Raw genomic sequence first — 15,091 nt, forward strand, 5'->3', positions numbered from 1 at the left:
CCTCAAAGAGCTAGTCCACTTCCAAGTCGTCTTTCTTGTTCCCATTATGTCTTGCCCATTAAGAAAAAAAATAAGGACCATAAACTAAGGAAAATTAAGTATATAAGCAAACATATACTAGTTACTTAGTTAACATAGTTATAATTTATCTTAATTACAATTTGCAACCTACTTTTAATTATAATTACGCGGCTCAACTTTTTAGTTTTGTATAATTCGCACGTTTGTATAATTCGAAATTTATATAACTTTTGTATAATTCGGAATTTGTATAATCGTGTACACTTCTGATGTTTATAATTGTATAAATCTGTTATTTCAAGTTTATACAAAAATAACTGAGTTACAAATGTACCGCAAATTATACAAACCTGCAAATTATACAAATCTGTGAATCAACGAGGCAGCTTAAACTGTAGCTACAATTCGTAAATATGCAAACTATAGCTATGTGACATCATTAAGTTCATTATAATAGATATTTGCAAAAGTTTCAAAAAAAAATAAAAATACAAGCTTGAATATATAACATTATCTTGACAGTTGACTACGTGCATATCAAAATCAAAGGTTCAGATTTTACAATAAAATTATCTCAACCGATTCAAATTGATTGTTTCTTAATCACTAAGTTAGAAGACTCTAGATGCCCTACTAGAGATGTGACTAAGAAAAAGATGGTATGTTATGTTTGAGGATAGATTTTTTTTTTTTTTTTTATAAAAAAATCGAATATTTTGATCCTTTAACTTAGCAAAAGTTAATGTTTTTAATCTCCATTAAATATTTATTAAATTGCGCCTGTTAAGTTTGATAGATAAAATATATAAAAAGAAAATAGCGAGGACTTATATTTAGAGATATAACTTTTGTAGTTTTTGCCATTTTTTGTTTGTTTCTTAAGTAATAAGTATTGCATAATTTTTATGTGTAGTTTTTGCTCTTCTTTTCTATATCTTTTTAATGTCTAATGCATCTTTCTAATTGCACTTTTAAAAATTTGATGAAATTCTATTGTTGTTTATGGTTAAATCTTTTTTCCTTCGTCAAATATAAGTTATTAAATATTTGATGAAAATAAAAATATTAACTTCAGGCAAATTATAAAGACTATAATTTAATATATTTAATAAAATATCACAAAATTAAATTTAAAATAAATTTATCACATTATAAATCTAAATCTCAAACTTAATCGTCAAATATCTCTCTTTCCTACTTACCAAATGACTCCTAATTGTTCAATGTGTGTACACATAAAGCTACTTGAGCCAACCCTCAACATAAAGGACCATTTTTTTGTCATTTTCTCCATCTTTTCCTCGTAATTTTGTTTTTTCTTTTTCTTTTTCTTTTTTTTTTGTTTTCTTTTTTTCCACCTATATAAGCATGTACAAGTCTTCATTTTTTTTCACTACAAAACTTTGTTTTTACCATCCAAAAAAAAAAAAACACACAAAGAGACTTAATAGGTCAATGGCAGGGGAGGATTGTCATGATGTGATCAAGCTACTTGGTTCTTCAGATCGTGACTTTCTTATTCGCAACAATGGTGACAAGGTATCAATTGTTCCATTAATTCTTTGTTTCTCTTTTTGTTTTTTTTTTTTTGGTTATTGTAAGTAATTTGTAGTAGTTGATGTTGATAAATAACAAATTGCAGTATGTGGCCGTAGTTTCTTGTTATTCTTTTGGTTTAAGTATTTGTATATCTGGGCGGTGCGAGGTAGAGCAGAGAGGTTGGTTCGATGGAAAACTATACTGTTCAAATATAATTTAAATATTTTTTTAATTATATATATGGTAGGTGTAAAACTCTTTTTTAACTTCTTCCTTATATTTAATTATTTCTTCATAATTTGATCCTTTAGGGAAAATTTTGGCTAGATCGTGTGTTAGGTGGATACCTGAAAACAAATTTTCTCAAAAGAAGTAGAAACGATGAGAGGACCTAAGAAGCAAAAGAGAGATGTTGGTACAATATGGGGTTTCTTCCTCAGGGGATCAAAGATGTTGTATTAAAGTTTCAATGGGTTAATAACTAATTCGGCTTTGTGCGGTGTAGGTCTCATTTAATGGACAAGCACTCACTAGTCACTATCTTAGTTTCTTCCATTATCGGAGACCTCCGATTAAGGATAGAGGTGATCGCATCTATTCCACCTAGCTTCGAAATTCAAGATTCATTGTTCCCTTTTGTCTAAGTAAGACTTGTGGACTTCTTAACTTATCTAAGAAATGTTCTTATAAGATTGATCTAGGCCTTGGACAGTTTTTTTGAGAATGCCCTCGAGAAGTTGTAAAAATTTGAAGGATGATTGCTTTTTTTTTTTTGTGTGACCATGTTATTTGGGCTGTTTTCGTGCATCTCGATTAATTCTACAAAATATATGATTCCTCCCACCAGCAACAGGTACCAGATAACTCTATCCACCAAGGTTAGGACATATGGAAAGGATGGTTACTTTTTAATACAAAGTTCTTCAAACTCAATTGTGTTTGTACTGGTTTGTTATTCAGAAAGACATGATTATGATTTATAACCCGTTACTTTGCAAATCTATCCGCATTATTTACTCCATCAATGCTTTGGAAATGTTTACAACAATATCCATAAGTTTGTAACAGTAACAAGAGTAATTTTACTGTTTAAAAGAAACAAGATGAAATGACATATAAAGAGAACGTATGAACATGATAATAGGGACACATTAAATATGTCAATTAAAGAAAATTGGAATATTCAAGATTTAGCGAGAAATTGTGGAAGTAAGTTTGGTTGATCTTGGTTTCTTAATTTTTAAGTGGTTCGGAATTGGTTTGATTCGAAACCAAAAACATCAGTTTGTCGTCTTTTTATTCTTTTGTGTATTTCATTCTGTTTTGATTGAAAAAATTGTTCTTTTAACCAAATAATTACTTAATTTTTTCAAGGGAACTGTGGTAAAAAGTTGTTAGGACAAGGCGGCCTGCTTTCACGGAAATAGCTTTTCCTATCATTTCAAATATGATAATATGTTTGTAGTTACAAGGTATTATACCGAGCATAAGAAAGTGAAGTGTATATGCATTGTTTACCGTGTGCCTGACTTTTTAGTTCTACGACAGACATGTTAGGAAAGGAATAAGATGAATTTTGGAAATTATAGCTAGCTCTGATTAACAGATAATTTCATTTATGGCAAGTTTTTCACAAACGTTTAATTCTCAGGTTAAGCTTGATACTTTAAAGGAGAAAAAAATCGGTTTGTACTTTTCAGCATCATGGTGTGGTCCATGCAAACATTTCACCCCAAATTTGGTAGAGGCGTACAATGGGCTCCTACCAAAAGGAGACTTTGAAGTTGTTTTCCTTACTGCTGATATGGATGATGAATCTTTTAAGGAGTACTTTTCTAAAATGCCTTGGCTCGCTGTCCCATTCTCTGATTCTGAAACACGTAAACATCTGAATGAATTGTTTGCTGTTAGGGGAATACCCCACTTAGTGATCCTTGATGCTAGTGGGAAGGTAGTGACAAATAGCGGGGTTAAAATCATTGTTGAGCATGGGGTGGAGGGCTACCCTTTCACTCAAGAACGGCTAAATGAACTTAAAGAGCAAGAAGAAACCGCTAAAAGAGAACAGTCTTTGAAATCTATCTTGGAGTCACAGTCAAGAAACTACGTAATTGCAGCTGATGGAAGGAAGGTTGATTCAAGATGCTGTTCTTTTCTCCTTCTTTTTTTACTCTTGTTTATTAATAAAAGTTCCCCTCATTACTTTTTCGCTATGTCTTGATAATTATTAGGTACCTGTTGCTGAGCTTGAAGGCAAGATTATAGGCCTATATTTCTCAATGACTTCTTTTGAAGAATGTGAATCCTTTACTGGGAAGCTGATCGAGATGTATGACAAGTTGAAGTCTCAGGGAGAAAACTTTGAGATTGTCATGATTCCTCTTGACGATGAAGATGAAGATGAATCTTTTAAGAAAGAGTTTTCGAGAATGCCTTGGTTTTCACTTCCCTTAAAAGACAAGACCTGCGAGAAGCTGGTCAGGTACTTTGAGCTCTCTACCCTTCCTACCTTAGTCATCATTGGAACAGACGGGAAGACTCTTCATTCTAATGTTGCTGAAGCCATCGAGGGGCATGGTATCCTGGCATATCCTTTTACCCCTGAGAAGTTTACTGAACTCGAGCAGATAGAGAAAGCTAAACGGGAAGCACAAACATTGGAGTCGATTTTAGTCAGTGGAGATCATGATTTCGTCATTGGAAAAGATGGTGAAAGGGTAGGACACAAACATCACATGTTGGTTATATTTTGTTTTTGTTTAATCTTTCGTCATCAATCATGCTTTGATTACTATTCCATGATTAACATGACTGTCCTTTCTGTTGATATTTTACTCTTATCCTTAACTTCAACTAGTAACCAAAATTTCTCTCTGTAGATCCTGGTGTCTGACCTCGTAGGGAAGAATATTCTCCTTTACTTCTCAGCACATTGGTGTCCCCCATGCCGTGCTTTTACACCACAGCTTAAAGAGGCATATGAGACGATAAAAGCCAAAAATGGTCCATTGGAAGTGATTTTCATATCTAGCGACCAAGATCAAGCCTCATTTGATGACTATTTTGCTACAATGCCATGGCTGGCTCTTCCCTTTGGTGATGAGAGGAAGACATATTTGAGTCGCCTATTCAAAGTTCGTGGCATACCAGCATTGGTTGCTGTAGGGCCATCAGGCAAGACTGTTACAACTGAAGCCAGAAGTTTGATCATGTGTCATGGTGCTAAGGCTTTTCCATTCACCGAGGAGCGTATGAAGGAGATTGAAGCAGAAACTGCAGAAATGGTAAAGGGGTGGCCTGAGAAAATTATGCACAAACTTCACGAGCATGAACTTCTGCTTTCTAAGCGTTCTGGTTACAATTGTGATGTATGCGATGAGGTGGGACAGCTATGGTCATTCTATTGCGAAGAGTGTGACTTTGATATGCACCCAAAATGTGCTCTAGAAGAGAAAAAGGAAAGCAACATGGATATGGATACCGAGGAAGATCAAAAGGATCAAGGCAAAGAGGAACAGAAAGCAAATGAAGGATGGATTTGTGATGGTGAAGTTTGTTTCAAAGGTTAATTTGTTGTTATTTCTTGGTGGCTATGAGGAATTTTCTATCAAATCTTTAGTTAAGAAGCATATTTGTGTGTTTTGAAATTGTTCTTTGTGAGACACTTCTATCCTAAAATCTTCTGTTGTCACTTTTATTTATGCAATACAAGTTTCATTAAACATTGGACCTGTGTTTGATCCAGATTATACTGTCTATCTCCAGGTAAATTGTCTCTATGAGTCAAGTTATTTGTACAAAGAATATGACATTGATTTTCTGAATCAGATTTCAATATTTTCGTTTCTCAGTGTTATGATTATCTACTCCATCGGAGAGTGTTGGTTTCACTATGATAAGCTTTTAAATTTTTTAGAATTTCTGGTAAAGAATGCAATGGTTTTATCCTTATGGTATTCCAAATGTTATGGATGCTTGGTTCTGGAAACCTTTGCTTGTTTCACTCTAAGATGTCGTTCTTGTGTTCGAATTTTTCTTGCAGTACTTCTTTTCATGGACGTTTCAGGAAAAAAACACATCTTTATTGATAATTTGTTTGGTAACCTTTGTCAAATAGCATGGAGTTCTATGATTGTCAAATATCATAGAACCTTTAATAACTTCCTGTTCTAGAACCTGCACTGAGGTTTTTCTTAGATATTGAGTTCCCTTTGCTTAGCTTGAATGCAAGATTGTAGGCCTGTATTTCTCAGTGACCTCTTTCGAAGAATATGAATCATTTGATTAGAAGCTGATTAAGATGTATGACAATCTGAAGACACAGAGAGAACTTTGAGATCGCGATGATCCCCTTTCTATACATGTTATACATGATGGTTTGGGTACTATGATATAACTAGAATGACAAGCCCTCCCCGTTGATGCTTTAATCTATCTCTTATCTATAACGAGTGACCAAAATTTTCTCTTTGTAGAGTCTGGTGTCTGATCTTGTAGGGAAGAGTATTTTTCTTTACTTCTCTGCACATTCGTGTCCACCATTCCGTGCTTTTACACCAATGCAGAAAGAAGCATACGGGAAAATTAAAGCCAAAAATAAACATATGGGAGTAATTTTCTTATCCATTGACAAAAATCGCGCTTCCTTTGGTGACTAATTTGCTACAATGCCATGGTTAGCTCTTCCCTTTGGCGATGAAAGGATGCAATCGCCTTTTTCAAAGTTCGTAGCATACCAACAGGATAGAAATGGTCATTCCATTGTGAAGAGTGTAGCTTTGATCCGCACCCAAAATGTACTCGAGAAGAAAAAGGATAACAAGATGGATCCTGAGGTCTGAGGAAGATCATACAGAACAACACAGAGACAAAAAAAACAAATGAAGGATGTGTTTGTGATGATGAAGTTTGTTTTAAAGCTTAATCTGTGATTATGGTTGATGACTTCTAAATCTTGTTTTATGACTATGTTATATAACATAAGGAACATATACATTGTTTAATAGTGATCAATAACCTCAAACGCTAGCTCATGGGGTCCTTCACGCCCAGGTTCGACTAGAGCATGAACTGGAGCCCAAACGAGAATGGACCTGGCTCTGACATGTCAGTTAAAGATGATTGACATGAAAATGATGTTCACTTACCTGGACTGGAAAAGCTTATAAGAATTTGCATCAATTAGTTCTTTTACTTTTCTCCTTCAGATGATAAGCTACATATGTACATGAAATATTACTATATGATTAATTAATGAAAAAAATCGTTTTTATCAGTAACACACTCAAAAAAGATACAGAAATAAAGAGAATTTTAATAAAATTGTTTGGAGAAGCCGGCAGGCCAAAGACAAAGTTGCATATATGAGGAATCTTGGTCAGTGGAGGAATCAAGATGCCACTGTCCATTCTATTAATAATAATAATATTCCATTTCATTTGTCACTATTGTATAGTCTATTTGATTATATAATATTGTTGCAAATTGTAACAAAATGCCCTTCAAACTTTAGTCTAGGCAGCTAATACTTCTAATCCAATTTAATATGTATTTGTGACAGGGCCGGCCAGGTTGAAACTTCAGATGAAATTGACCGGCAAGTGCTCGTTGTCCCTAATAAGTTTCCTTTAAGAGAGAATCAAGACAGAACATGTCAAATGAAACATGTTGAGTGTTGTACAGTTTTGAGAGAGATAGGAATCAGTAACTGATGGCTATGGCAATCGATCTAGAAAGCTCCTCGAATGATCTCACAGTTGTACTGTCTTCAAAGGAGAGAGACTTTCTAATATGTACAAATGGCGAACAGGTGTGTATACTGGCACTATCCCTTCAAATGTTTCTAAATTAACCTTTTCTAAGTTGTTATAACGAGGTTTGACTGTATATACTTCCTCTATAATCTTATCTAAGAACGAGAAAGATTGAGCAAAAACAAACTGGAACACTGATCTTATGCTTGTTTGTAGGTTACATTGAGCAGCATAACAGGAAAGCTTCTGGGCTTGTATTTCTCCGGTTCATGGTGTGGTCCATGTCGCCAGTTTACACCAAAGTTGGTGGAAGCTTATGAGAGTCTATATCCTAAAGGTGACTTTGAAATAGTGTTCATTTCATCTGATAAAGATGACGAATCGTTTAATGAATACTTTGTGAAAATGCCGTGGCTTGCTGTTCCTTTTTCTGATGCTGAGGCTAGAAAGAACTTAAAGCAGTTGTTCAAAGTAAGGGCAATTCCACATCTTGTGATTCTTGATGGGACAGGCAAAGTTTTGAGCAACGATGGCGTTAAATTTATCAAGCACTTTGGTCCTGAAGCCTATCCATTTACGTCTGAAAGAATTAATTACTTGAGGCTGGAAGAAGAGAAGGCTAAGGAGAATCAGTCTTTGAGGTCTCTTCTGGTCTATGGATCACGCGATTTCCTGATCTCGAATGAAGAGAACAAGGTAATGTCCTTGAGTTGATCATTTCTATGCATTGTAGTTTTTGTGCTTATCTTCGACACGCTTGTTTACAGATTTCCGTGTCTGAGCTTGAAGGGAAAACAGTTTGCCTATATTTTGGAACGAGTACTCATAGAGGGTGCAAGAATTTCACCTTGAAGCTAGCAGAGGTATACAAAAAGCTTAAAGGAAATAACTTTGAAATTGTGCTGATTTCTCTGGATGAAAAATATGAGGATTTTAAAGAAAGCTTTGAAGCAATGCCATGGTTGGCTTTACCTTTCAAAGACAAGAACTGTGAGAGACTGATTCAGTACTTTGAGCATAAACTCCTACCACAGCTTGTCGTATTAAGTCCAGATGGGAAGACTCTGCAGCAAAATGCAGTTAAATTTGTTGAAGAATATGGAGATGAAGCATTTCCTTTCACACAAGAAAAGCTTGTAACTTTGGCTAATCTAAAGAAGAAGAAACTAGAAGCACAAACATTAGAGTCTATTCTTGTTACTGCAGATCGAGATTTTGTCATTTCAAATGGCGGTTTAAAGGTAAGTTTAGTCGGTTGAAATAAGTGAATGGAGCTGTGAATTCATTTCAAAGGGATTGATGAAGTCAGTGTTTACTAATCAATGTTATTTTTCATTAAACTTGTTCAGGTTCCTGTACAAAAACTAGTAGGGAACAACATTGTACTGTATTTTGCAGCAAGTTGGAGTCTCCCAAGTCGAGAATTTCAACCCAAACTCGTAACTGCATACCAAGAAATCAAGAAGAAAGATGAAAATTTTGAAGTGATTTTCATCTCTAGTGATCAAGATGAGTCTTCCTTTAATAACTTCTTTTCAAGTATGCCCTGGTTGGCACTTCCTTTCGATGATGAAAGGAGGTCATTTCTGTCACGCAGATTCAACATTGTAGGCATTCCAGTGGCCATAGCAATTGGTCCTAATGGCAGCACTGTGAATACACAAGTACGGCAGCTGTTAGAGACACACGGTGCAGGAGCCTATCCCTTCACAGAAGACCATATAAAGATTTTGCAGCAACAACTCGACAAAAATACAACGGGTTGGCCCAAGAAAGACAGAAATGAAATTCACAATGAGCATGAACTTGCACTGATACATCAGCAAGTGTATCTTTGCAGCGGGTGCAAGGAGATGGGGTACGGGTGGGCTTTCTTCTGCAAACGTTGCGACTATGGACTCCATCCAAAATGTGCTCCAAAACAAGAAGAAATGAACTGAAAACAACTGTTTGATGAAAAGCCAAGCTCCATTTAGCAACATGATAGATCCACTTTAACCTCATACATGACCTCTAGTTCATCTTGTGATTAAAATAGTGATTTGTGTGTAATTTGTATCATTTTTATGTCTGACCTTCTAGTAAATAGTTGTTAGTTCATCTTAATTATGCAACTATGTATGGTACTAGTGGTTCTTCGGGTCGATCTCAAATTTTTGGCCATGTACATGAGCCGAGGGTCTTTTGGAAACAGTCTTTCTGCCTCCACAAGGTAGGGGTAAGATTTGTGTATAATCTGTCCTGTGGGATTTCACTGGGTATATTGTTGTTCTTCGATTGACCTCTCTTATTTTCATCTCACAGTGAGAACATGGAGAGTAAAATCGATCGTCAATACTATTGTCCTTATAGATGGGCAAAACCACCTCCTTGATAGGTTACGGAGCTACCAAGCTTCTCTTAAAGCCAAAAGAGGAGCAGTTTGGTGCACTAAAGCTCTTACTATCAATGGCGTACACAGGATTTTTCATAAGTGATGTCACATTTTAAAATAAAAATAAATAAATAAAAAATAATAATATTATATTAAAAATTATAATGTTATATTAAAAAACTATAATATTATATTAAAAAATTATTAATTTTTTTAGCATTTTTATGTGTCTAGGAAATAAATTTAAATTATAAATTTAATTAACCAAGTAAGAAAATGGTGTTAATGAGATTCGAACCCCCATCAACTGGGCAAAAGTTAAGCCCCTGACCGTCTGAGCTACATTGCTCTTTTGTACAAGCTATGTCACTTTTTTAGAGATTTGTCCTTTATTTGTATTAAGCTTTTCAATTATGTTTACCTATTTATTAATAAAAATTTCCGATGAAGCCGTGTCACGTGACACCCCTTGGTCCAAAGTAAATCCGCCCCTTCCCACTATTATGTGCAGGGTTCGGGAAGGGCCAGACCACAAGAGTCTATTGTACGCAGTCTTACCTTATGTTTTTGCAAAAGATGTGTTTTTAAGGCTCGAAGCCAAGTAGTAGAACAATGAGACCAACATGGTAACTACATTTTATTTTTTTACCTCCACAAGATGACTGGAAGGTGCTAGATGGACTAAAGTCAATCCAGATAAAGAAAGTAGAGGACCCTATGTGTCAAATCCTCCGAAAAAATCACTATTTTTGAAGGTTCTGTTTGCACTCTTGACATTTTAAAAAAGTTCGAGCAACATAGATCTAACTATTTCGATGAAAGTGTTGGGGGTAAATATAACAAACAAAAGTTGCTAAAAATTTGCAAATCCTATATTTGAAATCTTATCTACCCATATATTCACTAATCTCTAATACATTAGAACTTCACAAATATTACTTAAATAAATAAATAAAAGTTGCCATCAGGCCCATTATGTTGTTCTTATTTTGTATTCCCAACTTGGCCTCAAGTTGGAGCTCCGACTAATCTGAATTCACACTGCAATGGCTATTTTAGGAGTGGCGCTCTCAAGGATTTTCTCTATACTTTTAGCTCGAACTCGAACTTCTAGTTAAGGATGAAACAGTTCTACTTTTCACCACAACTCATCATGTTGGTATATTGTGCTTGAATGCTCTTGTTAGCTTGTGGCTATTAATTTCCTTATGGCCTCATCAAAAACAGGGAAAATTATGAGGACAGGATATTCCAAATCACTATTTTACTAACAAATGGATGGCTGAAAATGAATTCTACCCAAAAAAATAGAAGCCAAAATCTAGCATTTCAACTTCTCAATCACGCACATACAGTGTTTGAGGAAAATACTGAGTGAGAGATAAAAAAAAACAGCTGGAAAGAAAGAAGAACAATGGAAGCTCTGTTATCTTCCACTACTCTTCAACTCAAACCCTTTCATCCACCCTCTTCTTTCTCTTCTCTTCACTCTCCATTTTCTTCTACTTCTGCTCTTAGAGTAAAGGGTAGCAGAAAAGCTGAAACTTTTATTCAAAGAAGCCAATTTTCCACTGTTTTGCCACTTAGAGTCTCTGCTAGTTCTCAAGCTGCAGCTGCTCAAACATCCACAAGCATTTCTATTCCTTCTGAAATGAAAGCTTGGAGTTATACTGATTATGGAAGTGTTGATGTTTTGAAGTTGGAGTCCAATGTTGCAGTTCCTGACATTAAGGAAGATCAAGTCTTGATTAAGGTTGTTGCTGCTGCTCTTAACCCTATTGATTTTAAACGAAGGCTCGGAAAATTTAAGGCCACTGATTCTCCACTTCCAGTAAGTTTAGGCACCCTTATCTTGTTATCTTTCAGTTTAGTTTGAATTCCATGTTTTAATGGTACAATTGCTTTCCTCATGCTTGTGTTATAATGTTTGTTAGAGTGGGTTAGAACCCACATTGGTTGAGGAATGGATAGTCGGTCTGATTATATGGATTTAGGCCATCCACATTGGTTGAACATGGAGTTAGGCCCAACTGTCATATGTTTACAGTGATAGAGCAACTTTTCTCCTAAGATTTCAGCACAGAAAATGTTCAAACTGTTTTTTGTGACGTTTCACTTCATGACTGTAGTGTTCACTACTTCTTAAAAATTACCTTCGAAATCATGGGAGGTCAATATTAAATTAGAGATTATCTGCACTATCCGTGTTTAACTGTGTGACATTTCATCTAAAAGTTCCCTCATGTGCGGGTTTGATTCTTTTTCATGAGTCAAGCACGTGATTTTTTCTCTGATAATGGGTGGCAATGAGATTTGAACTTGCAACTTCTGCCTATTCTGATACCATGTTGAAGTGTGTCACATCTCATCTAAAAGCTTATGTTGTTAGAAAAAAGCACACATTTATTTACTTAATCATATATCTCGACATCCTTGCAACTGTTGAAGATTGAAATGATTGAATAGAAGTATGATTTTTCTAAAATTTTGTGTTTTTAGATGAGATGAGCACACAATTTAACATGTTGTCTGTGCAATTTCCATGTGTGTTTTGTCAGAGCAATTTCCATGTGTATTTGTCCCATGGAAAAGAATCAGACTCAGAAGTGAGAGGTCTTGTTGAAGTTATAATTAAGTAAACAAAAGTGTCTTTTAAGAAGAGATGATCATACAAGTCAAATGGAAAATAGGACAAAATCACACAATTTTTCCTGTTGTGGAATATGTAGTCTAAAACATATACTTTCTTGTTTGTGTAGACTGTGCCAGGTTATGATGTTGCTGGTGTGGTAGTGAAAGTTGGTAGTCAAGTAAAGGAGTTAAAAGAAGGAGATGAAGTGTATGGAGATATAAATGAGAAAGCAATAGATGGACCAAATCAATTTGGATCTTTAGCTGAGTACACTGCTGTTGAAGAGAAACTAGTTGCTTTGAAACCCAAGAATCTGAGTTTTGCGGAGGCTGCTGCTCTTCCTCTAGTTATTGAAACTGCTTATGAAGGTCTTGAGAAAGCTGGATTTTCTGCTGGCCAATCCATTCTTGTTTTGGGAGGTGCTGGTGGTGTTGGATCCCTTGTAATCCAGGTATGGACATTTCAATAAGTCTAGTTTAAATGTATATTTCAGTTTTAGAAAAACATGATTTCTAGAAAAGTGTTCAGGTCCATCTAATGATAACTATGAGTAACCTTTCCATAAAGAGTGAGATTAGTAACTTAGAAAATAAGACAGGCTGTCCACTACAACAAATTACAAATATTCTGGTGCTAGCGTCTACGTAGATAGCATACTGACTTGGCTTTCGGTAGGATTCTTTGAGGACAATGCCAAATTAAATTGTTTTTTCAGTCTTCATCATTTACTCCCCTGAATTAGCAGTCACCGGTCTTCTTCATCTCACACATTACATCATATGGATTCAATATTCCATTGGGCATTTTTAAAGATAAATAAAATGGCCTCTTACCCTATTTTTGTGTAAACGATCTAGTAGGCTGGGGCCTGGCTAGCTTTTGCTATCTTTTCTGCATGTTCAATCCTTTTTTTATTTTCATGTGCCCCTGCTGCTAAGCTGAAGTGTCGCTTTTTTTCTGTTACAGCTTGCTAAACAAGTATTTGGTGCTTCAAAAGTAGCAGCTACCTCTAGCACAGGGAAGTTGGAACTCCTGAAAAGCTTAGGAGCTGATTTAGCTATTGACTACACTAAGGAGAATTTTGAAGATCTGCCTGACAAGTTTGATGTTGTTTATGATTCTGTTGGTAAGAACTTAGTTTCAACTTAAACAATGGCCATTTTAGTATACTCATTGTCGGGACAAAATGCACGTACAAATTTAACATAACACATAGTTAACTAAATGGCTTAACAGTTAACAATAGTGAATATTCACAAGCATAAAGATCAAAACTGCATATTTTGAATCAATTGATGGTCAAATGGGCAATGTTTTGATGCATATTTTGAATCAATTGATGATCAAAACTACAATTGCAAAATTTCCTTATTAAATTCTGAACTCATCATTTCACAAGTACAATGTTGGGATCTTTACATAAATAGCCCGCCCAATTCATTATTTACTTTCTCTAGCCGATCTACATAAATTATAAATGGTTATATACATATTATACATCTGACGGCTATCTTTAGTTTAAGCTGTTGAGTGGGCTGCTATTTAGGTTAATTCTTCTACAAAGTTTCCAGCGCTAAGAATCTTAATGGTTGGTTTTAATTAGATTTTGGATCCACCTCTACTAACAACTTCTTGGTACTGACTACAGGTCAGGGTGAAAAGGCGGTGAAGGCAGTGAAGGAAGGTGGGAGTGTGGTAGTGCTAACAGGGGCAGTAACACCACCAGGTTTTAGATTTGTGGTGACATCAAATGGAGAAATGTTGAAGAAACTGAACCCATACTTGGAGAGTGGGAAGGTGAAACCAGTGATAGATCCAAAGGGACCATTCCCATTTGATAAGGTTGTGGATGCTTTCTCTCATCTTGAAACTGGAAGAGCCACTGGAAAAGTTGTCATTTATCCCATTCCTTAAAAGATAGCTCTCATTTTGTGCAATTTTTAATATATTTAGGGAAAAGGAGAAGTTGTTGTTCCTCAAAGCCTATTGCGGCATGTGATTGATCAAAACAACATGTATGTTGATCATGTTGGACATAGAAATAATTACTAAGGAGGATTTTTGTGTCCACTCTTTTTGAATCCAATGTCTGATGTCCGATACCTGTATTGGAGCCCGACTAATCTGGATTCACGCCGCGTAGGACCTCGTTGTGTTCGCTCAGTTTGAAACATAGTTTTACCAACTTTTGAATTCATAGCACAAGGAAGAATTTTATTTTTACCAAACTTGGGCGGAATAAAGGAACCATGTTTTTATGAACTAATTTTGTCTTCCCTACCTTAAAGATTCGATCAATATTTAATCATGGCATTGTCTAAAACTAATCTTAGAATTGACAAACTAGCTGATGAAAATATGGCTCACCCAAGTTTGAGTAGGTTAATAATGCTCTCATTTATTAGCTCAATCTATTTTCACTCGTCAAATTCAGCCCATCTAGCACCTCACCATCGCAATCATGAAACTTTTAGACAAGTGTTATCACTATTGAAAGAATTGACTATATATTAATTAGGATTTGTGATAATGATAAAGAACTGCATCAATTAAGCGCGCTTCTACATATACATAATTTGTTTCATAGTGAAATATGCTTTGGAAAATTATGTCCAAAACACATTTTCAAATTCAAACGCTAGCTAAATTTGTGAAAGGTTTAATTATCTCTTATCTTGAAACAGGCAGAGTCACTTAAAAAAGGTTGTCATTCATCCAATTCCTAAAAAAAGATAAGACTTACATTTTTTAAACACTTTTTATCTATACTAC

At 35.2% G+C, this 15,091-nt stretch overlaps 4 protein-coding genes across 4 annotated transcripts in view; all 4 read left to right on the forward strand.

The window, feature by feature from the left end:
• LOC125867603 (uncharacterized protein At4g28440) overlaps positions 1-15,091 on the forward strand; it is a 162,608-nt gene that overhangs the window by 121,409 nt on the left and 26,108 nt on the right. The window lies entirely within an intron of this gene.
• LOC125867591 (probable nucleoredoxin 1) lies at positions 1,429-5,384 on the forward strand. The gene is made up of 4 exons (XM_049548141.1): positions 1,429-1,560; positions 3,212-3,691; positions 3,792-4,277; positions 4,440-5,384. Exons 1-4 carry the CDS (start codon positions 1,477-1,479, stop codon positions 5,127-5,129), a joined length of 1,740 nt encoding a protein of 579 aa, XP_049404098.1. The 5' UTR covers positions 1,429-1,476; the 3' UTR covers positions 5,130-5,384.
• On the forward strand, positions 7,116-9,382 carry LOC125867592 (probable nucleoredoxin 1). The gene is made up of 4 exons (XM_049548142.1): positions 7,116-7,369; positions 7,530-8,009; positions 8,081-8,554; positions 8,663-9,382. The coding sequence occupies exons 1-4, from the start codon at positions 7,271-7,273 to the stop codon at positions 9,251-9,253; spliced, it is 1,644 nt and encodes a 547-aa protein (XP_049404099.1). The 5' UTR covers positions 7,116-7,270; the 3' UTR covers positions 9,254-9,382.
• LOC125867596 (2-methylene-furan-3-one reductase) lies at positions 10,764-14,391 on the forward strand. The gene is made up of 4 exons (XM_049548145.1): positions 10,764-11,518; positions 12,447-12,770; positions 13,286-13,445; positions 13,968-14,391. Exons 1-4 carry the CDS (start codon positions 11,102-11,104, stop codon positions 14,231-14,233), a joined length of 1,167 nt encoding a protein of 388 aa, XP_049404102.1. The 5' UTR covers positions 10,764-11,101; the 3' UTR covers positions 14,234-14,391.

The sequence above is a fragment of the Solanum stenotomum genome, chromosome 6 (genome assembly GCF_019186545.1).
Source record: "Solanum stenotomum isolate F172 chromosome 6, ASM1918654v1, whole genome shotgun sequence".
In the NCBI taxonomy this organism is placed as follows: Eukaryota; Viridiplantae; Streptophyta; class Magnoliopsida; order Solanales; family Solanaceae; genus Solanum; species Solanum stenotomum.

Excerpts from the sequence above, each read along its gene's own strand:
- LOC125867591 (XM_049548141.1), top strand. The coding sequence starts at position 1,477 with ATGGCAGGGGAGGATTGTCATGATGTGATCAAGCTACTTGGTTCTTCA. Across the intron at positions 1,561-3,211 it reads TTCGCAACAATGGTGACAAG|GTTAAGCTTGATACTTTAAA; the intron begins GTATCAATTGTT and ends TTTAATTCTCAG. Across the intron at positions 4,278-4,439 it reads TTGGAAAAGATGGTGAAAGG|ATCCTGGTGTCTGACCTCGT; the intron begins GTAGGACACAAA and ends TTCTCTCTGTAG.
- LOC125867592 (XM_049548142.1), top strand. The coding sequence starts at position 7,271 with ATGGCTATGGCAATCGATCTAGAAAGCTCCTCGAATGATCTCACAGTT. Across the intron at positions 7,370-7,529 it reads TATGTACAAATGGCGAACAG|GTTACATTGAGCAGCATAAC; the intron begins GTGTGTATACTG and ends GCTTGTTTGTAG. Across the intron at positions 8,010-8,080 it reads TCTCGAATGAAGAGAACAAG|ATTTCCGTGTCTGAGCTTGA; the intron begins GTAATGTCCTTG and ends GCTTGTTTACAG.
- LOC125867596 (XM_049548145.1), top strand. The coding sequence starts at position 11,102 with ATGGAAGCTCTGTTATCTTCCACTACTCTTCAACTCAAACCCTTTCAT. Across the intron at positions 12,771-13,285 it reads TTGGATCCCTTGTAATCCAG|CTTGCTAAACAAGTATTTGG; the intron begins GTATGGACATTT and ends TTTCTGTTACAG. Across the intron at positions 13,446-13,967 it reads TGTTGTTTATGATTCTGTTG|GTCAGGGTGAAAAGGCGGTG; the intron begins GTAAGAACTTAG and ends TACTGACTACAG.